At 43.4% G+C, this 25,463-nt stretch overlaps 1 protein-coding gene across 1 annotated transcript in view; it reads left to right on the top strand.

The window, feature by feature from the left end:
• WDR72 (WD repeat domain 72) overlaps positions 1 to 25,463 on the top strand; it is a 255,749-nt gene that overhangs the window by 8,971 nt on the left and 221,315 nt on the right. The window contains exon 2 of the mRNA XM_044277077.1: positions 22,381 to 22,545. Within this exon, the coding sequence (XP_044133012.1) occupies positions 22,381 to 22,545 (165 nt within the window). The remainder of the gene's footprint in view (positions 1 to 22,380; positions 22,546 to 25,463) is intronic.

Below are 25,463 nucleotides of genomic sequence, written 5' to 3'. Positions count from 1 at the left end.
TGCGTTCTGTATACGGGCCGTATTTTGATTCCATATACGGTCCGTATACGGAACCATTCATTTCAATGGGTCCGCAAAAGATGCGGACAGCACTTTGCTATGTTCAGTGGCCCAGCAAAAATTATGAGGCATTTCCTATTCTTGTCTGTTTTGCGGACAAGAATAGGCATTACTATAATGGGCCTCCTGTTCCGTTCCGCAAATTGCGGAAGGAACACAGGCAGCATCTGTTTTTTGCGGATCCGCAATTTGCGGACCGCAAGGCTACATGCACACGACATGCACACGACCATGACGTTTTTTTCGGTCCGCAAACTGCGGATCCGCAAAAAACGGAATCCGCCCATGTGCCTTCTGTAATTTGCGGAATGGAATGGGCGGCCATTGATATAACTGCCTATTCTTGTCCATTTTGCGGACAATAATAGGACATGCTATATTTTTTTTGCGGGGCCACAGAATGGAGCAACGGATGCGGACAGCACACAAAATGAATGGGTCCACATCCGAGCCGCCAAAACGGCGGCTCGAATGCGGACCCAAACAACGGCCGTGTGCATGAGGCCTAAGTCAGATGAAATCACTGATCCACATTTAATATTGTGGCAGCGACTGAATTCTGGCTTATTTTGCACCCAAATCAGGCAGATTTTTGGTCCAAAATGTTGCATCTAATTTTAGACTAATTTATTATTAAATGTGCCAAAGAGAATTGATTCCTGTGCCATGCTCGCCATCTTTTTCTCACATGTCTATTCTTTGTCTTACATTTTTACTAAAGTGTTAGGGTGGGTTCACATCACCGTTATGAATCCATAAGACGGAAGTCAAAACGGAAGCCTTTAAGAGGTATTCCGTTTTGATCCATCATGATAGAAGTCTATGGGAACCATAACGGATCCGTCTGGTTCCCGTCATGCAAGACGTAAAACAAAGTCCTGTCGACGGATCCGTTATGATTGCCCATAGACTTCTATTATGATGGAAAGCAAAACGGAATGCCTTTTAAAGGCTTCCGTTTTGCATTCCATCATAATACAAGTCAATGGGCAGCAGAACGGATCCGTCCTGGTTTCTGTTATGTAGGACTGGACTTCTGCATAATGGAAACCAGGACGGATCCGTTATGCTTGCCCATAGACTTGTATTATGAAGGATGAAGACGAAATACCTCTTAAAGGCTACCGCTTTGACTTCCGTCTTATGGATTCTGTTATTTTCCGTTATAACCATGTTAGAACGGAAAACAAAAACGGAATCCATAAAGATGATATGAACCTGCCCTTAGCAAGTTTTTTTTAATGCAACTTCCTGACGCATTTTATACCAACTTGGCTCTGGTATCAAAACACGCCCAAGTGTCTAAATTCTTGCAAGATATGCCAAATGTATCACACATTGTGTGCCACAGTAATAAATGTGGTGGATCATTAGACTGGCTGTCTAGTTTAGATTAGTATTTATTTATTTTTATGCATTTATATAGCGCTGACATATTCTACAAACAATGGCGTCACACTGTCCCCAACAGGGCTCACAATCTAAATTCCCCATCTGTATGTCTTTGGAGTCATTCTCCCCAAGTGTACATCTGATCGGATGCTAATTCTGTGCTGTGTGAGGGCCCAACCCTGACATTTGTCTGTGAAGGTTCTCATTCTTCCAGGTCATGGTATATTAGTAGTAATAAGTCAGAGCAAGTTTTTTTTCTACATGATGTTTTTGCTGGTCATCTGTAGTGATGAGCGGCAGGGGCTATGTTGGAATTTGCGATATTTCACGAATAGTTGGGCGAACATATATATAATGCCACCAATATGATAATCGGATCAATAGCTTTAATACTACGAAGAGGGCGAAAACATGTAAACTGAACCACAAACAAATTGCAGTGAGAAAGTGGTAAATACAAACTTTATTAAAGGTAAAATATTACAATACAGTACATAGATAATTATTTTAGACAGCAGCCATAACAAAATGGAGGACACAAAACCAAGGAGGAGGCTGAGGGGTCAGCACATACGGGACACTGCGAACAGCATTAAAAAGCAGGCATCCACATTCATCTGTCTATAAGGTGCATGAAACTCCCGGACAAAACCAAGGAAAAAGGAAAGAGCAAAAGTGGCATGTGGAGAAACATAAATGTAGTAAATACCCGCCGTGTGCTGGCTCCTCAGCCGCCGCCTCCCAACACCGTTTCGCCAGACACGCTGGCTTCTTCCGGGGACAGCAGATCCTATCACATTACCTAACACCCTGCACAGCTACACTATATCAGGATATAACCTACACTAACTATCTGTATTATATATATAAGCTAACTAACTATCTAATGTAATGAGTGGAAAGCACAGAGCACAGCAATGACCCTACTGTCTCTCTCTCTCAGAACTTTAAAAAAAACTGTAGAAAATGGCTGCTGGGGAGGTTCTTATATAGTAAGGGGTAGGCAGCTTTCCTATTTCCTATAAGCTCAGACAAAGACCTTGCAGCCTTCTCATTGGCCCACAAGCAAGGAGGGAGGTTACTGATGAAAAAAATCTAGAATATTCGAAATTATGAATGTATATCACTATATTCTAAATCTTCACGTAGTCTTGAAGTGCCGATATTCGCGATTAATATTCACGATTCGAATATTCGCGATCAACACTAGTCATCTGACTGGCTTTCTCAGTTGTACATTTCACTGTTGCATAACTGGCGAAATGTTATGACTATGATTTTAAAACTACTGATATAACCCTTGCATGCTCCCCCCCCCCCCCCCCCCAAAAAAAAAGAAAACACAATGAAAAATGCAAATTATTTAGTTTTAGTTGCAATCAATGGTCCTATTTTGTCGTTACTGGCATCCTCAGAGAATTCTCCTTTTTAAGACAAAGGCCAGCAGGTTCAAACATTGACTATTTGTTCATAACTTTATATTTTGTGTGGCACGGGCAGAAACTGCCATGATGACTTAAATCCTAGATTTCAGGTAGACGCACAGTCCGAGCCTCGCCACGATCCTCCTATAATGGCCTATCATGACCGATGTGGCAAACAATCTTTTAAACTGCTGAAGCCGAAGAGGGATCTTCTAGTTTCTGTAAGTTCCATTAAATACGGCCTTTATCAGAGACCTTTTTTAGAAAGGAGCCTCTGTGGTTGATGCAGGAAAAATAAGGTATATTAAATAAAGCCTATTCAGATGACTGGTCGTCCATGACCACCAGCCAATATCACAAGGAAGTTTTCCCACCTCAAATTTGCTCTGACCTGTAAAGGTTAGCTTACTTACCAGCTTCCCTTCACTGTTTCCCCCCTCCTTTTCCTCCAGGCCAGTGATGCTCCTCTGGGCTCCCTCGCTGTAAACATCCGGCTTGACTTTGCCTGCAGTCAATCACTGGCTGAGGTGATGACTGGCTCCCCTTACGTCATGACAAATGGCTGCAGGCAATGTCAAACTGGATGCTTAGGGTGAAAGAGCCCTAGCAGGCTGGGGGAAGAAGGAGCAGAGAGCCAGCACTGGGAGGCAGGCAAGTAAGCTTCCCTTTACTGGTCTGACCAAGTGTAGGGGGTTTGCCAAAACCTCCCTAATTCTTGCATAACTCCTTTAAGACCTATTGTAGTTAGGCGACCACAATTATAACTAACATAATAGTACATCCATTTGTGGGAAGGGGTAACTGCTGTGGCCTAAAATATTTCTAGACTCGGCTGACTTTTTTGGCCTTCTATAGAGATGTTTCTCCATATGTAGAAGTCCAAGTGATCACATTACTGACCTTTGCTTTTAGACTGCATTGACTTTTGAGGGGAGAATAAAGATCCATATTATACATTTTGCCAATAGTTAATTTGCTGCTCAGGAAAGTCAGGGTTCAAATTTGCTGAATTCTCAGTAAACTTTTAGTGTTTTGCAAGCTAATGATGGCAAGTTTTATTACATAACAGCTTGGAACGTGTTTAATTACTTCATTCTTCTAGTCTCTGGACATAATGTAAAGTATGGATTTTCTTTTTTTCTCACAGAATTGGGAAGGCCAGTAAACAATTATACAGCCGTGGAAGTGCTATGTATTTCGGCTATTCATTATGTTGTAAGCTAACTACCATAGTTATCTATCCATTTTTTAACATTGGTCAGCTGGTTGTTAAAGACGCCGGGGGGACAATTACCTTTCTTTCCCCATTCAGGTATTCCCTTGGATATTAATTCTTTAGTGTGTGATCTGCAGTATTGAATATTGCCACTAATGACTGGATTCCACAAGTCAGATAAACATTTAATGAGATGATTTACCATAGTAGCTGCAACCATTGCAACAGTGGAAATGAGTGCCTTTTCCATCCGTGAAAATTTGCAAATTTTTGACAACTGTCAGTATGGTGATATAACCAGAGACTGTATAATTCTTCATAGCACTGATCAGCATCCCTTAGAAAATAGTGCCTTAAAACATTCTCTCTCTCTCATTATTCTGGCATTTGGCAAGGAAAGGTTTATTCTGATTTCATGTCAGATATTGAGAAAAATATGCAGATGTGTCTTTTTATATAGTGTATGTAAACTTCTGGTTTCAACTGTATAATGACCCCTTGTATTGTGCATTTATGTTGATATGCCAGTGAAGTTGTGCTTCATTGTTTGTTGTGTTATGGTATAGGTACTGTGCCTTTAACATTTTGTATATTTTGCACTGCAAATGGTGGACACGGTGGCCAACATGGTTTCTGTTGCAGTAGCATTGTACCATATAGGCTCCATGAGATAGCATAGTGCCGGAGTAGTTAAGGTGATGTTTGGCATGCCTCATAGTCATGGAGTAGTAAAGTGTTTGTCGTATGGTGCATAGAGAGCTATCAGATGTGCAGAGGACTGACAATATAGTTGGGCTCTGCACAGAACACCAGAACCTCATCTCAACTGTGAAATATAATCGAAGAAGAATCGAAGTCTGGAGCTTTGCTGCCTCCGGTCCCAGATGTCTTGTGATAATTAAAGGATTTATCCAGGATTCTCTTCTATTTTAAATTCGCCCTCTGCCCGCCAGACCTGTGAACGGAAAAGTACTTACCTCTTTCCCACTGCTCAGTTCCAGCTCCCTGGGTCCACTGCTGTCTTCACTGCACTTTGGTCCACACATGTAAACTTCTGAAATGGAAGGGGTGATGCCAGGCAATGACTGGCATCAGTGGTGATGTGTCAAGGTATCCCAGAAATAATGATGAACTGAGGGTCGGGGGTGCTGATTGACTGAATCAAGCACATAACAAAACATGCATATTAAAATATATAACTCTGCATAATTATTACATTTAAAATGGCTTGTAAAGTTTCCCCCTACTGGCAGAGTTCTGGCAGAGAACAACCTGCCGGAGCTATGTGGAGCCGACACTGCTGGATGTTACTGGAATGCCTACTGACCCCATTGACTATGCAGCAGTATTTGGCTGAATACTGTAATATTTGGCGGGTAGTGGATGGATCTCCCCAGGACTATTACAATGGGGGCCGACCGGCAGTCTAGTAACATCTGGCAATGTCAGAACCAGATAGCTTTGGCAGGCTGTTCTATGCCGAACAGGCCTTACATATTACATTCTTATCTGCCTGCCTTCATTCAGGCTGGCAAAATAACTGTACCTGAATTTGTTGCATAAAAGTAAGGGATGATGTAAATTAAAGAAGGGACTGGTGGTCACTGGACTCTGCTGATGTCTTACTGACCACTCTCTTTCACCCTCTCCAGATGCTGTGCACTTGACAGGAAGAGTAACTTCTGGGCTTCAGTGTTATTTCCCCTTCCCTCCATACAAATATTTTCATTGGTGGGGCAGTGGCTGACAATCTTACAGCCCTCCCTGACTCCCCCTTCCTCAGTAATTTCATTGGTGGCAGTGGCTGCGCTGGCCGGCGTCATAGTGGGAACGAACGCTCTCCCTCCTTCCCGCTGTGCCGTCGCAGATGAGAACATAGCCTGTGTATGAGTGTGCTCATGCCCACCTGATCTCTTCTCCTCCATGTACCCACATCCCAGCAGCAAACCATCCAAGGCCCAGCACTGGACCACGACCCGGTCGTTGGGGACCACTGGCTTACAACCAGACTAGATTTATTAGTAATCATTACAGTCCATGTAATTCCAAAGGGCTCACTTACTTTTTCTTGCAATGACAGGTAGGATGCTACTGTGTTTTTTTTTTTTTTTTTTATGTGATAGTGCTTAAATTACAGTAATCCTGGAAAATTTTGATTGCATTTGAATCGAGTTGCTGCAACCTTATTCACATGAAAAGGATGCAGATTGCTGACAGATTTGACAAGACCTTGCATGTGCATTGGAGTTGGTGCTTCCACTGTGAAGTGCATTCTGCTTTAAGCTCCTTTACAGCACCTGCCCACAGCCATAGTGGTCTCCTGGACTGATACCACAGCAGAGGGCACTTCATAGTGAAGCTCTGCCTCCAGTGCACTTAAAGGGGTTGGCCCATCTGGGACATTGATGACATATCGCTAGGATATGCCATCAATGTCAGATAGGTGTGGGGCCCTTGAAGTGAAGGAGAGCATGCTGTGCATGTGTGGCATGCTCTCCATTCATCTCTATAGGAGCTTCGAAATTAGCTGAAAGACAGTTCTTGGCCTTAGCCAGTGAATGGACAGCGCACCGCACCTGCACGGCCACCGCTCCAGTCACCTCTATGGGATTGCTCCACTCTTTTTGGGACTCTCATAATGGTAAAACAAAAGTGGCCTAGCATGTGCGGCTGCTCTATATTCACTTCTGGGGGCCCGTTCTGGTGATCAGTGTTCCAGATGGGCCAATTCATTTAAGGAGCAGAATCTGGTAGAATAAAGCCCCTGATGAGAAAAGCTCCACAAAATATGTTTGTCCTATCGCTGTGAACATGTACTATGGTCACAATTGCTGTCAGACCTTATTTAAATTATAGGTTTTTACTCAGTCGCATAATATATTATTTAATGCAGACGTATACATGTGATGAGGAACTGTCTGAATGTATATGTATATATATATATATATATATATATATATTTATCTATCTTTCGGCTCAGGACTGGCCGACAGAGGTATAGGGGAATCCCCCGGTGGGCCCTTGAGCAAGGTATGTCCCTAGTCTCCCACCCCCTGCACAAGTGGCACATAACGCAATAGACTTAATGCACTACATACACACATTCAGTATGCAGCACCTCAACCAGCCTATGTTCATATAAAAAAACTAAGAAACTCCCCAGTTTATTATTACAGACACGATCAGAGCTGAGGTAACTTCTAGGTATAGAGGAAAGCTGCCAGTGTCCTCTTCTCCCCAGGACCTACCTTCTCAAAGTCACTACAGGAACCCCCATAATCAATCATCTGGTAGCATCTTGCTGCTGTTTGAGCAGGTAATAATTGAATGTATCTGTATGGTGGGCCCCCAAAATAGATTTTACTGGTGGGCCCTAGGCACCACAGTCCAACACTGTATATATATATATATATATATATATATATATACAGTACAGACCAAAAGTTTGGACACACCTCATTCAAAGAGTTTTCTTTATTTTCATGACTATGAAAATTGTAGATTCACACTGAAGGCATCAAAACTATGAATTAACACATGTGGAATTATATACATAACAAAAAAGTGTGAAACAACTGAAAATATGTCATATTCTAGGTTCTTCAAAGTAGCCACCTTTTGCTTTGATTACTGCTTTGCACACTCTTGGCATTCTCTTGATGAGCTTCAAGAGGTAGTCACCTGAAATGGTCTTCCAACAGTCTTGAAGGAGTTCCCAGAGATGCTTAGCACTTGTTGGCCCTTTTGCCTTCACTCTGCGGTCCAGCTTACCCCAAACCATCTCGATTGGGTTCAGGTCCGGTGACTGCGGAGGCCAGGTCATCTGGCGCAGCACCCCATCACTCTCCTTCATGGTCAAATAGCCCTTACACAGCCTGGAGGTGTGTTTGGGGTCATTGTCCTGTTGAAAATTAAATGATGGTCCAATATATATATATACACACTCACATACATTACAGAGCAATCAGGGTCATAGTGGCCCAGCAGAATACTACAGGAATCTTTGGTGAGTCCAGGATTTGACACCAAGAGAAGAAAACCCTTTAAGCTCCCTTTGGATCCAATAACTTGCTAATTGGGTATATTTTTGTGATTGAAAACTATATAATCAAACTTAATTGATGATATAGGGTTTAGACGTTGAGGATAATTTCCTCTGTTGGGCTAAAGGAACACCCGTCTGACCCCACAAGCTACTCCCTAGTGTTTGGATGATTTTAGTTATGGAGGAGAACAGGTCTTTCACTTTAATAGGCTGTTTGTTTGTTTTTTGTACAGTATTGTATAATGTAGATGTCAGGGGTATTTCTGTGACTTGTTTAAAAATGAATGACAGACAGCTAGCAGAGAAAAAGCTGCGGAGGGATAAGTCGGGTACTGCTGCAGTACTGACCAGGGAGTAAGTCTAAATCTTCTTTTCCTGGTCTTAATTGGCATTGGAGCCCTGCCACTAATCAATACTGTGCATAACAAACAACTGTTTGAGTCTGAATCCATTTGACAGAAAACTGTTCATGTTTAACAAACTACTTTATAACATAGCGGCTCAATGACAGTGCTAAGCCGTAAGCGCAAGGTAAAAGGGCCACGTAGCTCCAAACTGTGGATGACTGGTTCATGACAGCAAATTAATTATTATTAAATCTACTCAACAGTACTCTGAAGTGTATTAGAGAAGGGTTGTATTGTGTGCCAGTATTTGGCAGCATTATTGATGTACGTGCATGACAGCTAGGGCATAACATACCTAGCAATTATATTATACTGCAGCAGGTGCTTTTTTTTTAAACAATTTGCTATTTTTGTACAGCAGGGGAATACGTTAATATAGCAGTGTACATACAAACATGATTGTAACTTAATGGGGCTATCCCATGATTAAGACATCCTATAGCACCTGTCATTCTCTTTCTAACAAAGCTAGAACCAGCCCTATAGCTCACATGGATCCAGAGATCTTCCCATTCATTGCTCTAGATTTATTTCAAGCTGACAGTTCAGGGGGCGTGTCCTTTCTGCTGCAGCTCTCTCCCTATCACAGCTCAGCAGGCAGTTGAAGCATGGAACTGAGCATGTGCGGCCATCTCAGTGAGGTGGACAGAGAAATAGGAAAAACAAGAAACAGCAGGTGGCGCTATACGGATAAATTTTTATTAAATAACACGATGGATATGCAAAATTTTCAATTACATGCAATGACAAAAGTATTCCAATCCTGTCACTAGCTTGAAAACTGCTGAATATTTTTCTGGGATAAGCCATGTAATAAAGAAGTACTGTTCTCAACCTCAAAGCGTCCAATTCTACTGATAAAGCATATCAGAACAGAAGCTGCATGGTAATAACTACTAATAAAACTTGAGGCAAACTGAATACCTTTAATAATAAATAAATACATTGTCATCATCCATCCGTAGCGTTATTAACCTTTGCTTCAAGGGTGGAATCTTTCCATAATGCTGTGTCATATGGTGGCATGCAAGGGGTACATAGCAAGGATATACAGTGGATATAAAAAGTCTCCACACCCCTGTTAAAATGTCAGGTTTCTGTGATGTAAAAAAATGAGACAAAGATAAATCATTTCAGAACTTTTTCCACCTTTAATGTGACCTATAAACTGTACCACTCAATTGAAAACAAACTGAAATCTGTGTGTGCACGCCCTCTTAAAACTGGGGATGTAGCTGTGTTCAGAATTAAGCAATCACATTCAAAATCATGTTAAATAGGAGTCAGCATACACCTGCTATATCATTTAAAGTGCCTCTGATTAACCCCAAATAATGTTCAGCTGCTCTAGTTGGTCTTTCCTGAAATTTTCTTAGTCGCATCCCACAGCAAAAGCCATTGTCCACAGAGAGGTCCAAAGCATCAGAGGGATCTCATTGTTAAAAGGTATCAGTCAGGAGAAGGGTACAAAAGAATTTCCAAGACATTAGATATACCATGAAACACAGTGAAGACAGTCATCATCAAGTGGAGAAAATATGGCACAACAGTGACATTACCAAGAACTGGACCTCCCTCCAAAATTGATAAAAAGACAAGAAGAAAACTGGTCTGGGAGGCTACCAAGAGGCCTACAGCAACATTAAAGGAGCTGCAGGAATATCTGGCAAGTACTGGTTTTGTCGTACATGTGACAACAATCTTCCATATTCTTTATTTGTCTGGGCGATGGGGTAGAGTGGCAAGACGAAAGCCTTTTCTTACGAAGAAAAACTTCCAAGCCAGGCTACATTTTGCTAAAACACTTCTGAAGTTTCCCAAAAGCTGTGGGAAAAGGTGTTATGGTCTGATGAAACCAGGGTTGAACTTTTTGGCCATAATTCCAAAAGATATGTTTGGCGCAAAAACAACACTGCACATCACCAAAAGAACACCATACCCACAGTGAAGCATGGTGGTGGCAGCATCATGCTTTGCGGCTGTTTTTCTTCAGCTGGAACTGGTGCCTTAGTTAAGCTAGAGAGAATTATGAACAGTTCCAAATACCAGTCAATATTGGCACAAAACCTTCAGGCTTCTGCTAGAAAGCTGAACATGAAGAGGAACTTAATCTTTCAGCATGACAACGGCCCAAAGCATACATCCAAATCAACAAAGGAATGGCTTCACCAGAAAAAAATTAAAGTTTTGGAATGGCCCAGTCAAAGCCCAGACCTGAATCCGATTGAAAATCTGTGGGGTGATCTGAAGAGGGCTGTGCACAGGAGATGCCCTCGCAATCTGACAGATTTGGAGTGTTTTTGCAAAGAAGATTGGGCAAATCTTGCCAAGTCAAAATGTGCCATGCTGATAGACTTATACCCAAAAAGACTGAGTGCTGTAATAAAATCAAAAGGTGCTTCAACAAAGTATTAGTTTAGGGGTGTGCACACTTATGCAACCATATTAATTTATTTTTATATTTTTTCTGCCCTCTACCTAAAAGATTTCAGTTTGTTTTTCAATTCAGTGGTACAGTTTATAGGTCACATTAAAGGTGGAAAAAGTTCTGAAATGATTTATCTTTGTCTAATTTTTTTTACATCACAGAAACCTGACATTTTAACAGGGGTGTGTAGACTTTTTATATCCACTGTATGTGCCTAAGCCTAATCAGTAGGTCAGGCTCAGACTGGCCCACAAGGGAACAGGTAAATCCCCCAGCGTGCCCCTGGGCAAGGGTGGGCCCCTAGTCCATCACCCACTGCACAAGTGGCACATACCCGTAGCTCAGTAGACTGACCACACTACATATAGATAGGCAATGTATAGCACCTCAAGCAGCCTATGTTCATATGAAAAACTGGGTAGATTGTTTAGGAGAATACCTAGTTTATAATTATGGACCTCTGGTGGGGGAGAAGATTTCTAGGTACAGAGACAGGCCAGCCAGCATCCTCTTTTCCCAGGGACCTGCCCTCTCAAAGTCACTGCAGGGTCCCCCATTATCATCTTGTTGTTGTTGGCGCTGGGTGAGCAGGTAATATTTGCATGTAGGTTTACAGTGGACCCCAAGAATAAATTTTACTGGTGGGCCCTAGGCATACCAGTCTGACAGTGCAGTAGGCTTACTTCCAGTGTACCACACATGGTGTATACAGTAAGCTATGCTAAAGTACAAATTCAGCCCTCTGGTTTACAAAACACTTGTCTTAAAAGAGAAATAGTGAATTATACCTAAACATGCTACACTGTGCTTCTCCTAAAAGCAGTCTGAATGGTTTGAAAGGTAAAGGACCCTGGTGTATGGCATAATATACTCTCATAATTACAAATGCTGGTTTAGATTTTTATGTTTTCTGCCATGACAGAATGGCAGATTTTTATAGTGATTGGATATCCAGCAATATTCTCTTCTCTTCCTGTAAGGCCTCATGCACACGACCGTTGTGTGCATCCGTGTCCGTTGTTCAGTTTTCCGTGATTTTCTGCGGACCCATTGACTTTAAATGGGTCCGTTGAAAACTTGGAAAATGCACCGTTGTTCATCCGCGTCCGTGATCAGTGTTTCCTGTCCGTCAAAAAAATAAGACCTGTCCTATTTTTTTGACGGACAATGGTTCGCGGACCCATTCAAGTCAATGGGTCCGTGAAAAAACACGGATGCACACAAGATTGTCATCCGCGTCCGTGATCCGACAGTATATTCTAACACAGAGGCGTTCCTATGGTGATGGGGATGCTTCAGGTTAGAATATACTAAAATAACTGTGTACATGACTGCCCCCTGCTGCCTGGCAGCACCTGATCTCTTACAGGGGGCTGTGATCAGCACAATTAACCCCTCAGGTGCCGCACCTGAGGGGTTAATTGTGCATATCATATCCCCCTGTAAGAGATCAGGTGCTGCTAGGCAGGAGGGGGCAGACCCCCCTCCCTCCCTCCCCAGTTTTAAATTCATTGGTGGCCAGTGCGGCCCCCCTCCCTACCTCCCGTGTATTACATTCATTGGTGGCCAGTGCGGCCTCACCTCTCCCCCCCTCCTAATTGAAATCCCCCCCCCCCATATACTATGGCCCCAGTTGTGCCCCCATATTTATATTATGGCCCCAGTTGTGCCCTCATACATATACTATGACCCCAGATGTGTCCCTATACATCAGGGGGGGCTAACCTTACATACACAAAGAGACACCAAAAAAAAAAAGTATGACTACTAGGAGCCACAGGCTATACATTTACACACAGTTACTGTATTTTTCGCCCTACAAGATGCACCTAGGTTTTAACAAAGAAAAATAAGATTAGAAAAATATATTTTTCATCTGATCTGAGGTCTGCTAAAAAATATTTTTTCTTATTGTTCATTAGCAGAGAAAAAAATAAAAATATATTTTTCATCAGACCTCATATCAGACTCCTAAATCAGGATCCCCAATCCTTATCTGACCTACAATAAGATCCCCAAACGTCATCAGACTTCCAAATCAAACCCCAAAATCAGACCCCCAATGCTTGGATCAGACAACACAAATCAGACTCCCAGTGTCAGACCCTCAGTGCTCAGATCTCCCCCACATGCTCAGATTCCCCCACCCCTCAGGCTCAGAACTACGCCCTTTTAAGATCTGACCCCCCCCCATGCTCAGACCTGACCAACCCATGCTAAAACAAGACCACCATGCTCAGATCTGCCCCCCATGCTCAAATCTGAAACCTCATGCTCAGATCAGACCCCTATTGCTCAGATCTGGACCCCCCCATGCTCAGATCAGACCCCTCATTGCCCAGATCAGGACACCCCCTACCATACTCAGATCAGACCCACATTCTCAGTTCTATAATTTAAAAAAAATCTCATTCCCTCTCCTGATCAGGCACTGGGCTCCTGCTTGGTCAGGGCACCTGCTACTCTGCAGGTCTGACATGCTCTCCACTGTGACCTGATGAGCGCAATGTCAGGTCATAGTGCGTATCTCCATGTGCAACTAGCGGAGAGTGAGCTGAAGATGCAAAGTAGTAACAATGCCCGATCAGGAAAAGAGATATGAGCATGGGGAGGGAGAGTGCTTCCTGGCTTCACAACTAGAGCCTCACTTGAAGAAGCAAAGAGCCACATATGGCTCAAGAGCCACAGGTTGGCCACACCTGCTATACATATATTACGGTCCCAGTTGTGCCCCCATACATTTATTACGGTCCCAGTTGTGCCCCCATACATTTATTACGGTCCCAGTTGTGCCCTCATACATATACGATGGCCCCAGTTGTGCCCCCATAGATATATTATGGCCCCAGTTGGTGGCAGCGGAGAGTTCTGATCGGAGTCCCAGTTTAATCGCTGGGGCTCCGATCGGTAACCATGGCAACCACGACTCTACTGCAGTCTTGGCTGCCATGGTTACTTAGCAATTTTAGAAGCATTATACTTACCTGCGCTGTCTGTGACCAGCCGGGCGCTCCTCCTACTGGTAAGTGACAGGTCTGTGCTATAAGCAATGCGCCGCACAGAGCTTTCACTTACCAGTAGGAGGAGCGCCCGGCCGGCCACAGACAGCAGGTAAGTATAATGCTTCTAAAATTGCTAAGTAACCATGGCAGCAAAGACTGCAGTAGAGTCGTGGTTGCCATGGTTACCGATCGGAGCCCCAGCGATTAAACTAGGTCTTCGATCCGAACTCTCCGCCGCCACCAACTGGGGCCATAATATATCTATGGGGGCACAACTGGAGCCATTGTATATGTATGGGGGCACAACTGGGACTGTAATAAATGTATGGGGGCACAACTGGGACCGTAATATATGTATAGGAACAGATCTGGGGTCATAGTATATGTAAGAGGGCACAACTGGGGCCATAGTATATGGGGGGAGATTTTAATTAGGGGGGGAGAGGGGAGGCCGCACTGGCCACCAATGAATGTAATACAGGGGAGGGAGGGGGGCCGCACTGGCCACCAATGAATTTAAAACTGGGGAGGGAGGGGCTCTGCCCCCTCCTGCCTGGCAGCACCTGATCTCTTACAGGGGGCTATGATTTGCACAATTAACCCCTCAGGTGCGGCACCTGAGGGGTTAATTGTGCGGATCACAGCCCTCTGTAAGAGATCGGGTGCTGCCAGGCAGCAGGGGGAAGTCATGTACACAGTTCTTAGAATATTCTAACTTGAAGCGTCCCCATCACTATGGGAACGCCTCTGTGTTAGAATATACTGTCGGATCTGAGTTTTCACGATATAACTCAAATCCGATGGTATATTCTAACATAGAGGCGTTCCCATGGTGATGGGGACACTTCAAGTTAAAATATACCCTGACTTTACATTGAAAGTCAATGGGGGATGGATCCGTTTGCAATTGCACCATATTGTGTCAACGTCAAACGGATCCGTCCCCATTGACTTGCATTGTAAGTCAGGACTGATCCGTTTGGCTCCGTACGGTCAGGCGGACACCAAAACAACCTTTTTTTAACTTTCCTTCATGTCTGGTGATCCTCCAAAAATCACGGAAGACACACGGAAAAAAAAACGGACACGGATCACAGAACAACAGAATCCCGTTTTGCGGACCGTGAAAAAAACCTGTCGTGTGCATGAGGCCTTAGTCTCATATTCACTGGAAATGTTATTACACAATGTTTCTCCCTATTAATCATACATCAGGATTGGTAAGAATTGTTGGTTATTTATGGTTTATTACATTATTCATAGACATGAAATTAGACAGTTGAAACCAAAAGTTTACATACACTATATAAAAAGACACATATGCATGTTTTTCTCAATATCTGACATGAAATCAGAATAAACCTTTCCTGTTTTTGGTCAATTTAGGATTACCATAATTATTACTATTTGTCAAATGCCAGAATAATGAAAGAGAGAGACAGAGAGAGAGAATTGTTTTTAAGTTTTTTTAAACAAGAAAAATAAAACTTTTATTAACAGTGCACATGGTTCAATTCACCATTACACCATTACAATCAAAGTAAGGCTACTTTCACACTAGCGTTCGATCGGATCCGTTCTGAACGGATCCGCTCATATTAATGCAGACGGTGGCTCCGTTCAGAACGGATCCGTCTGCATTAGAACTTAGAAAAATTTTCTAAGTGTGAAAGTAGCCTGAGCGGATCCGTTCAGACTTTACATTGAAAGTCAATGGGGGACGGATCCGCTTGAAGATTGAGCCATATTGTGTCATCTTCAAGCGGATCCGTCCCCATTGACTTACATTGTAAGTCGGAACGGATCCGCTCGCCTCCGCACGGCCAGGCGGACACCCGAACGCTGCTTGCAGCGTTCAGGTGTCCGCTCACTGAGCGGAGCGGAGGCTGAACGCTGCCAGACTGATGCATTCTCAGTGGATCCGCCTCCACTGAGAATGCATTAGGGCCAGACGGCTGCGTTCAGGGCCGCTTGTGAGCCCCTTCAAACGGAGCTCACGAGCGGACACCTGAACGCAGGTGTGAAAGGAGCCTAATATAAAAGCAGAAATCAATCAAAAAGAGAGCATTTTTTATATGACAGTAATAAATATTACAAATCGAAAAATGCACTGGGGTGATAATTATAATGAGTATACTATGAATGAGCACATATAATCAATCTAAAAGTAAGGTATATTATGACTGAGAAACATAACTTATTTCTATAATTCAATCAAAATGATAGCGTTATTCAAAAGCCATTGCGCAAGTGGTGAAAGGGGAAAAAGAAGGGAAAAAGTTTACATACACTAAGATTACTATGCCTTTAAACAATTCAGGACTGCCCATATGATTATGTTATGTGTTTGGAAGCTTCTGTTAGGTTTGTTGGTGACATCTGGGTTAATTAGAGACACACCTGTGGAAGTATTCAAATGCACACCTCAAACACACTGCTTCTTTGTGTAGCATCATGGGAAAGTCTAAAGAAATCAGCCAAGATATCAGGAAGAGAATTGTGGACTTGCACAAGTCTGGCTTAACCTTGGGTGCAATTTCAAGATACCTGAAGGTGCCTCGTTCATCTGTACAAACAATTATACGCAAGTAAAAACAAGATGGGAATGTCCAGCCATCATACCGATCAGGAAGGAGACGGGTTCTGTGTCCCAGAGATGAACATGCTTGGTCCGACATGTGCATACTGTCACCACCAGACATCTGAGAAGCTCTGACAGATGCCTTTCAGAACCTCCTCCTTGAGCTTCCTTTGTTTTGCTTTCAGTTCCTCATCTCGTTAGCCTCTCTCAGCTGTCATGTAGTTGTACTGATTGCATCCCTTTAAATTCCTCCCCATAGTGCATCAGTTTGCGGTTTATATTACTTCCTGGAGTGTGTGTGCATGCTGGTCTTCTACAAGATAAGTGTTGTGCATTCATTTGTGTTTTTCTGTTTGCTGGATCCCAGGTGACCCTGACTCCCTCCGTATCTAGTGTAGGGAGCCGGTGGTCGTGTCCCCTCACTATTATAGGGTGTTCAGGTGTTATCCAGTCGAGGTACGAGGATATGCGATCATCTACCATTGGGATTTTCGCATAGGCTGAGCAGTCAGGGAGAGTGCCAGGTCAGATGCAGGGGTCTCCCTTTTTGTTCCTTAGTTTTGGATCCAGTGAGTCGTATATTAATTTTGTGTTGTCTTGTTTCCCGTACACCTTCCGTGACACATATCAACCCAACAACAAAAGCAAAAGACTCTGTGTAGCTGATGGCGGAAGCTGGTAAGATTGTGTCAATATTCACAGTAAAACGAGTACTGTATCAACATGGGCTGAAAGGTCACTCTGCCAGGAAGAAGCCATTACTCCAAAAGAAGCCAGATTAATGTTTGCAAATGCACACAGGAACAAAGACCTACATTTTTGGAGACAAGTCCTGTGGTCTGACGAAACAAAAATTTAACTCTTTGGCCATAATGACCATCGTTACGTTTGGAGGAAAAAGGGAGATGCTTGGAAGCCTAAGAACACCATCCCAACTGTGAAACACGGGGTGGCAGCATCATGTTGTGGGGTTGTTTTGCTGCAGGAGGGACTGGTGCACTTCACAAAATAGATGGCATCATAAGGAAAGAAGATTATGTGGAAAGCAATATCTCAAGACATCAGCCAGTAAGTTAAAGCTTGAGAGGAAATTGGTCTTCCAATGACCCGAAGCAGAAGCATACTGCCAAACTGGTTACAAAGTGGCTTAAGGATAACAAAGCCAATGTTTTGGAGTGACCATCACAAAGCCCTGATCTCATTCCTATTGAAAATGTATGGGCAAAGCTGAAAAGGTGCTAGTAAGGCAACCAACAAACATGGCTCAGTCACACCAGTTTTGTCAGCAGGAATGGGTCCAATTTCCGACCAACTATTGTGAGAAGCTTGTGGAAGGATACTCAAAACGTTTGACCCAAGTCATACAGTTTAAGGACATTGGTACCAAATATTCATGAAATGTATGTAAACTTTTGACATTGCAGAAAGTAATAAAAATGCTTTAAAACATTTTCTCTCTCTCTCTCTCTCTCTTATTCTCTCTCTCTCATTATTCTGGCATTTGGCAGAATAATTGACCAAATACAGGAAAGGTTTATTCTGATTTCATGTCAGATATTGAGAAAAACATGCATATGTGTCTTTTTATATAGTGTATGTAAACTTCTGGTTTCAACTGTATGTGCAAAATTACTTGACTTCAGAGAAATAGACTTTAGTGTGATTTTTACCAGACTGCAGAAAACTGGTACAACAGGAAACAGATCGAGACAATTATTGGGAACAAACATTTCTGTTGATGCCAGTTCCCGGTAACTGTCCCGTTTAAAGATGCTGCCGATTGATCAATGAACGTATTGATCGCATTTTTCACGTGGCAGCAATAATCTGTAGTCATGATTGTTTATCCCTATATATTACCGATCATGGCTGCATGAAAAAATGGGCGGGCAATGATCAGGAATGAACGCTCCTCATTCGAGATCAGAGCCCACTCTGTTGGCCCTAAAGTCAGTAACAGTATGAGAAATGCTGTATAATAATTAGACTTTATGGTGGTAGATGACTTGCAGAGAATTTTTGACACTACTTTAACAACGGACAGAACTTGGACACAGGGGAATGGTAGCACCCAGTTATTGGTATTCTTAGGGAGCCTTCACACTGTGTTTTAAATTCTTCCAGAGGTGTACATTGGAGGATTTTCCAACCTATACTTCAGCATATACCACCAACAGATGCCATTGTATATGCAAAACATAGCAGTCACCCAAAGGCTCCCACCAGGAGCTGATTGGCCATAGACCTTGAAGGGAAATTTTCCTGAGGGCCAAAGCCCAGGGGCTGCTGAAGGCCTCCTCTTTGCCGCTGGTCAGATACATAATCAGCTTTCAGCAGTAATTAAAGCTATGAGAATCAGGTACTCATGTACTAGGCCAGTGACCTCACATGCCCTCCTGAATTCAACTGCTGTGGCCCCATATCCTAGGCCCCCTGCTCCATATCTTAAAGGCAATATGGAGGAGGACAGCTTTTGCTTCAGTGTGATATATGGTTCTGATAGGACGGTATTTTGCACTATGGTATTGCTAACCCCACCTACTTGAGTTGGCACGCTTCTGTAAATTTGGACCCACCTAGAATATGGGGCCACTTTTAGCTTTTTTTTTGCCGAGCCACTTTGAAGGGAACCTGTCAACTGGATTTTGTGTATAGAGCTGAGGGCATGGGCTGCTAGATCGCCGCTAGCACATCCGCAATATCCAGTCCCCATAACTCTCTGTGCTTTTATTGTGTTAAAAAAACGATTTTTATAGATATGTAAATGAACCTTAGATGAGTTCTGTCTCCTCCATGCTTGAGAGATGAGTCCAGCGTTCTCTGACTCTGAGCATAGCCACGCCCACTGTGAAGGAGCCCAGCACCTGCCCCGCATCTTCCAAATCTCCTCCTTGCCCCCCAACGTCATAGAACTAGAGCGATGTAATCTCGCGATGAGCTAGCTAGTGCATGCGCAGTTCGTTTCCTGAGGCTGATGCCAGCACAGGGAAGGAACACACTGCCCATGCACTAGCTCGCACATCGCGAGATTACGGCGCTTTAGCTTTGTGACATCGGGGAGCAAGGAGGAGATTCAGAGTATGCAGGGTGGTGCCTGGGGTCCTTCACAGTGGGCGTGGCTGGGCTCCAGGAAACATTAGTAGCCTTATTTACATATATATAAAAAAGGTTTTTGGACACAATAAAAGCACAGAGAGCTATGGGGACTGGATATTGCTGATGTGCTAGCGGAGATCTAGCAGCCCATGTCCTCAGCTCTATATCGAAAATCCAGGTGACAGGTTCCCTTTAAGTTTCCAGTCAGTCTCTGGCTCCCACAATATATATTTTTTACTGAATGCCCATGGCTGCATACTGCATTATTCCCATAAGTCCAATAAAAAGGTATTGCAACGTATTAGCCTGGTGGAAGTCAAGTGGACACTATTTTAGCGTCCTTCAGGGGATGCAGCACCCTATAGACATATGTACCAGGAGCTTTCCAGGCACATAAAATAAACTAACACTGCAAAACACCCTTACATTTTCCAGGAAGAATAACAGAGAAATAACCCAACAAGGTGCTTTAAGATAGGATCCTCCAGAATTATTTTGAGGAATAGTAAGTATTTTGAGGAATACTTGATACTTACTATTTAATGTCTACAGTGCTTTCATGGCAGGTGTATAAGTACAAATTAACTAACAATGGTGCATTATTTTAGTACATTTGGTGCACTTTTTTATCTAGAAACATTTTGTGCCAGGTTCTATGAAAAGTGTGTGAAATACATATTAATGTACCATGGTGTGTGCTCCATTTTTGGAGCTGCACTACCTCTTGACGGAGAGGTGGACTATGTCTTCAGGAGCCAATGAGCCACAGTCTCCAGCCAAGTTCTTGGCCCTTCAGTTCTAGTAATCAGTGGGGGCACAGCTGCACTCTAATAATTATCACTATGGGCAACTTCTAAAACTTAACCTTTCTTCTACATAGATGAGATAAAAATATTTGGTCCAAACAGGATCCTGATAGTCATAGTACAAAAAAGCTGTCAAAACAATGGAGGAGCTGTTATTTTGCCCCTTGGAGCCCCCTAGCTGTGTATCCTGCATCTGTGAGAGGACTGGAGCAACACGACATCTATCAGAATCAGCTAAGTTGCTTTATATTTTCAAAAAGTGTTACTAATATAATTTAATGTGTGATGGACTGATATCGAGTGTATACATATGTCCACACATAGTGGATAAATACGTCATATTAGAGGCTCTTTGCCTCAGCCTTGTCACAGATGCATTTCTGTCTGGGGAGCTCCAGTTTTGTTCTGTTTTGATGTATCGGTTCTTTATGTTTACTTCGTATACTGCAACCTATTGCCATACTGATGCCGGCAGTCCCCTGATGAACATTTGATGATCTATAAGGGGAAACGTGTTGGGACAGTGTAAGTTGTGTCAGAAAAATGATAGGGCTATATAAGGACAGGTCAGCCTAGGAATGTGGACAGAGTGCACCTACCTTCAAGGTGCATCTCTGGGCTGAGCAGTTTCGATAAGGGCAAGAATAGGGAGAGCTATATCTCACTATTTTTAGCTTTTATCTGCACAAGATTGTCTCTATTCTTGCTACTGTACATTGTATTGACAGTTTCTGGGTCAGGCTATGATAGGTTAGCCTAGGAACGAGGACAGAGTGCACTTACTTTTGAAGTGCATCTCTGGGTTTAGCAGTCGTTAATGGGCAAGAACAGGGACAGATATATTTCATAGTCTCTGTCCTTGTTCGCATAATATTGTCCGTATATTCTCCTGACCATCCATTGTTTTGACAGCCGCACACTAGTTGTAATTGTGTTTGTTGGACACTCAGCTCTGAACTACACCTGTCCGTAATCTAAACGGCACACGACCTCGCCGCGTGGTCATAATGTAACAACCCAGAGTGGCATTACCACTTCTGCACCCTGCTACTATCTAATGGGCTAACAAAGCGTCATCTTATGTATTTTGTTCAGGTCCTATACACTGTGCATTCCTATTTTGTTTGCAACTGTTATGTTCACATGTTATGTGCCTGGTTCACCAGCAGGTGGCAGCAAACATGGCAGAGCTGTAGTTAGGTAGAATAGAGCTTTCAATTCATTCACCCCCCCCCCCCTCCCCCCCGGAGAGAAATGGGGGAGTCCTACTACCTGCAGGAAGGGTGGGTCCCAGTTTCTAAGGGGTTCTAGCTTACCTCCTGCTTGGGGAAGGTGTGCAGGGCACGTCTCTGCTGGATGTGCCCATGCCAGCCAGAGCACCTTAAGCTCTGCTGGCCACGGAGGCCAAAGCTTAAAGCCTCAGAAGCCAGGAGCATAGTTCCCTGGCATAACTTAAGAGTCAGACTACAGAGAGAAGTGCAGCAGAGAGAAGAATCTGAGTTATACAGTCAGCCTGTCAGAACAACAGAGCCAGAGAGAAACAGAGGTAGCAGAGTCCAGTTTGCCTGCCAGATTTAAAGTTAAAGCCTGCTGGGACCAAGACACAGCTTGAAGATTGTTTCTGATGAACGTTTACCGAAGTAAAGCTGCTGTTCAACTACATACAAAGTCTAGACTCAATCTTTCTTTTAAATCCCTCAATTATCCCCGCCATTTATTGCTTTGGAGCCAAAGCCTGGTGTCCAGCCGTATCCAGGTAGGAGCACCGTGACACACATAAAGGACCATTTTAGGCTCTACTATACCCCTCAGCTTTCCTACACCTAGGTCGCGTTCTATTTATAGAGGGCCCTAGGGGTAGGCACCCGTTGCAGTACCCTCATTTTTAGTTCTTACTTTATCTGTTTTCTTAATCAATTGCAGGTCAAGCTCATGAGGAAAGAGACTACTCAGGCAGTGGCCTTATGGGGAAACCGGGCCCCTGCTCACAGCATAACTGCCATGATGATAACAGACGATCAGAAAACTATTGTCACTGGAAGTTCGGAGGGGCAGATATGTCTTTGGCATTTATCAATAGACATGAAGGTTTGTAAATGAAGTTTTTTTTGTTTAGTTTTTTCAAGAGGATTGTGCCTATATAGTACATACATGAAGAAAAAGGTTTTACATACAATGTTTACACAGATCAATGAAAAATAAAAGAACTGATAAAAGCTATGATATGTTTTTTTAAACAAATGACTAGGATGGATATCATACACTGGTATCTATCAAACATTGAGTTCCATGTAGTGTTGATCGAGCATGCTTGGCCAAATACAGCGTGTGCTCGAGTGCTATGCTCGAGTCTCCTCCCCGAACGTTTGTTGGCTGCTACACAGCCAATAAACGTGCAGGTAAGTACTGCCACTCACTGTAAGGCCATAGCTATGTTGGTTACCGGCATTACAGCGATTGTCTGGCTGGAACGTGTCATCGGGTGCTTACAAAACCTGCGCTAGTGTACGTGTGACATTCTTGCAAGCATATATACCAATTAATATGCAGAAGGCGAGAAGTAAGGGGCGGGGAAGTAGCCGTGCTGCTGATGGTGCACGCAGAGGCCATGGCCCTGGGCGGGGTGAAACTGTGCCTTCTGCAAGAGCACAAGAAACACATGATACCTAGCTTCATGTCCCAGTTTGTAAAGTGGCGCAGGACACCACTCTCTAAGTCAGTCTAGTGTGACCAGGTGGTCGGTTGGATTGCAGCAGATAATGCTTCCAGTCAGTTAAGCACCACCCTGTTTTCCACAAAGTCCAGTGTCAGTAGCCAAGAGTCTGGTCAGCAGAACCCTCACCCTGATCCTCCTTCCTCCCACCATGGAGAGTACAGTCAGGTCCATATAAATTGGGACATCGACACAATTCTAACATTTTTAGCTCTATACACCACCACCAAACAAACAAGATGTGCTTTAACTGCAGACTGTCAGCTTTAATTTGAGGGTATTTACATCCAAATCAGGTGAACAGTGTAGGAATTAAAACAGTTTGCATATGTGCCTCCCACTTGTTAAGGAACCAAAAGTAACGGGACATAATAATCATAAATCAAACTTTCACTTTTTAATACTTGGTTGCAAATCCTTTCCAGTCAATTACAGCCTGAAGTCTGGAACGCATAGACATCACAAGACGCTGGGTTTCATCCCTTGTGATGCTCTGCCAGGCTTCTACTGCAACTGTCTTCAGTTCCTGCTTGGGGCATTTTCCCTTCAGTTTTGTCTTCAGCAAGTGAAATGCATGCTCAATTGGATTCAGGTCAGGTGATTGACTTGGCCATTGCATAACATTCCACGTCTTTCCCTTAAAAAACTCTTTGGTTGCTTTTGCAGTATGCTTTGGGTCATTGTCCATCTGGACTGTGAAGCGCCGTCCAATGAGTTCTGAAGCATTTGGCTGAATATAAGCAGATAATATTGCCCAATACACTTCAGAATTCATCCTGCTGCTTTTGTCAACATGCAGTCACATCATCAATAAAAACAAGAGAACCAGTTTAATTGGCAGCCATACAGGCCCACGCCATGACACTACCACCACCATGCTTCACTGATGAGGTGGTGTGCTTTGGATCATGAGCAGTTTCCTTTCCTTCTCCATACTCTTCTCTTCCCATTACTCTGGTACAAGTTGATCTTGGTCTCATCTGTCCATAGGATGTTGTTCCAGAACTGTAAAGGCTTTTTTAGATGTCGTTTGGCAAACTCTAATATGGCCTTCCTGTTTTTGAGGCTCACCAATGGTTTACATCTTGTGGTGAACCCTCTGTATTCACTCTGGTAAAGTATTCTCTTGATTGTTGACTTTGACACACATACACCTACCTTCTGGAGAATTTTCTTGATTGGGCCAACTGTTGTGAAGGATGTTTTCTTCAGCAGGGAAAGAATTCTTCGATCATCCACCACAGTTGATTTCCATGGTCTTCCGGGTCTTTTGGTGTTGCTGAGCTCACCGGTGTGTTCCTTCTTTTTAAGAATGTTCCAAACAGTTGCTTTGGCCATGCCTAATGTTTTTGCTATCTCTCTGATGGGTTTGTTTTGTTTTGTTCAGCCTAATGATGGCTTGTTTCACTGATAGTGACAGCTCTTTGGATCTCATCTTGAGAGTTGACAGCAACAGATTCCAAATGCAAATAGCACACTTGAAATGAACTCTGGACCTTTCATCTGCTAATTGTAATTGGGATAATGATGGAATAACACACACCTGGCCATGGAACAGCTGAGAAGCCAATTGTCCCATTACTTTTGGTCCCTTAACAAGTGGGAGGCACATATGCAAACTGTTGTAATTCCTACACCGTTCACCTGATTTGGATGTAAATACCCTCAAATTAATTCTTACAGTCTGGAGTTAAAGCACATCTTGTTCGTTTCATTTCAAATCCATTGTGGTGGTGTATAGAGCCAAACATTTTAGAATTTTGTTGATGTCCCAATATTTATGGACCTGACTGTATATCCAAGCAAGTGATCCCACACTTGGATATTCCGAGGAGCTCTTTTCATCGCCATTCCTTGAGTTGGGCCTCTCGCCAAGCCCACTTGAAGAGGTACATGAGTAGATCGTGTGCACCGATGCCCAAACTCTTGAGCATCCACAGTCTCAAGAAGATTACGGTGGGGAACGGCAATTAGTGTTTCACTAGGTGGATGATGATGAGACACAGTTGCCAATAAGTCAACAGCAATTAGTGTCTCAAGAGGTTGATGATTAGGAATAGACACAGTTATCAATAAGTGAGGTTGTTGTTAGGTCAACAAGTCAGGAGGATGACCAGAGTGAGGAAGTGGAAGAGGAGGTGGTGGACGATGAAATCACTGACCCAACCTGGGAAGGTGGCAATCCGAGTGAGGACAGCATAGAGAGGGGGAGGGATCTGCAGCACTGCAATAGGCTGGAAGAGGCAGTAGGATGGCAAAAGGGAGAAGGCGTACAACACCAAACAGGCCAGCA

The sequence above is a fragment of the Bufo gargarizans genome, chromosome 2, assembly GCF_014858855.1.
Source record: "Bufo gargarizans isolate SCDJY-AF-19 chromosome 2, ASM1485885v1, whole genome shotgun sequence".
Classification (NCBI taxonomy): Eukaryota; Metazoa; Chordata; class Amphibia; order Anura; family Bufonidae; genus Bufo; species Bufo gargarizans.
The sequence above is the reverse complement of the archived record's forward strand: the minus strand, read 5'-3'. Positions and strand labels throughout refer to the sequence as shown.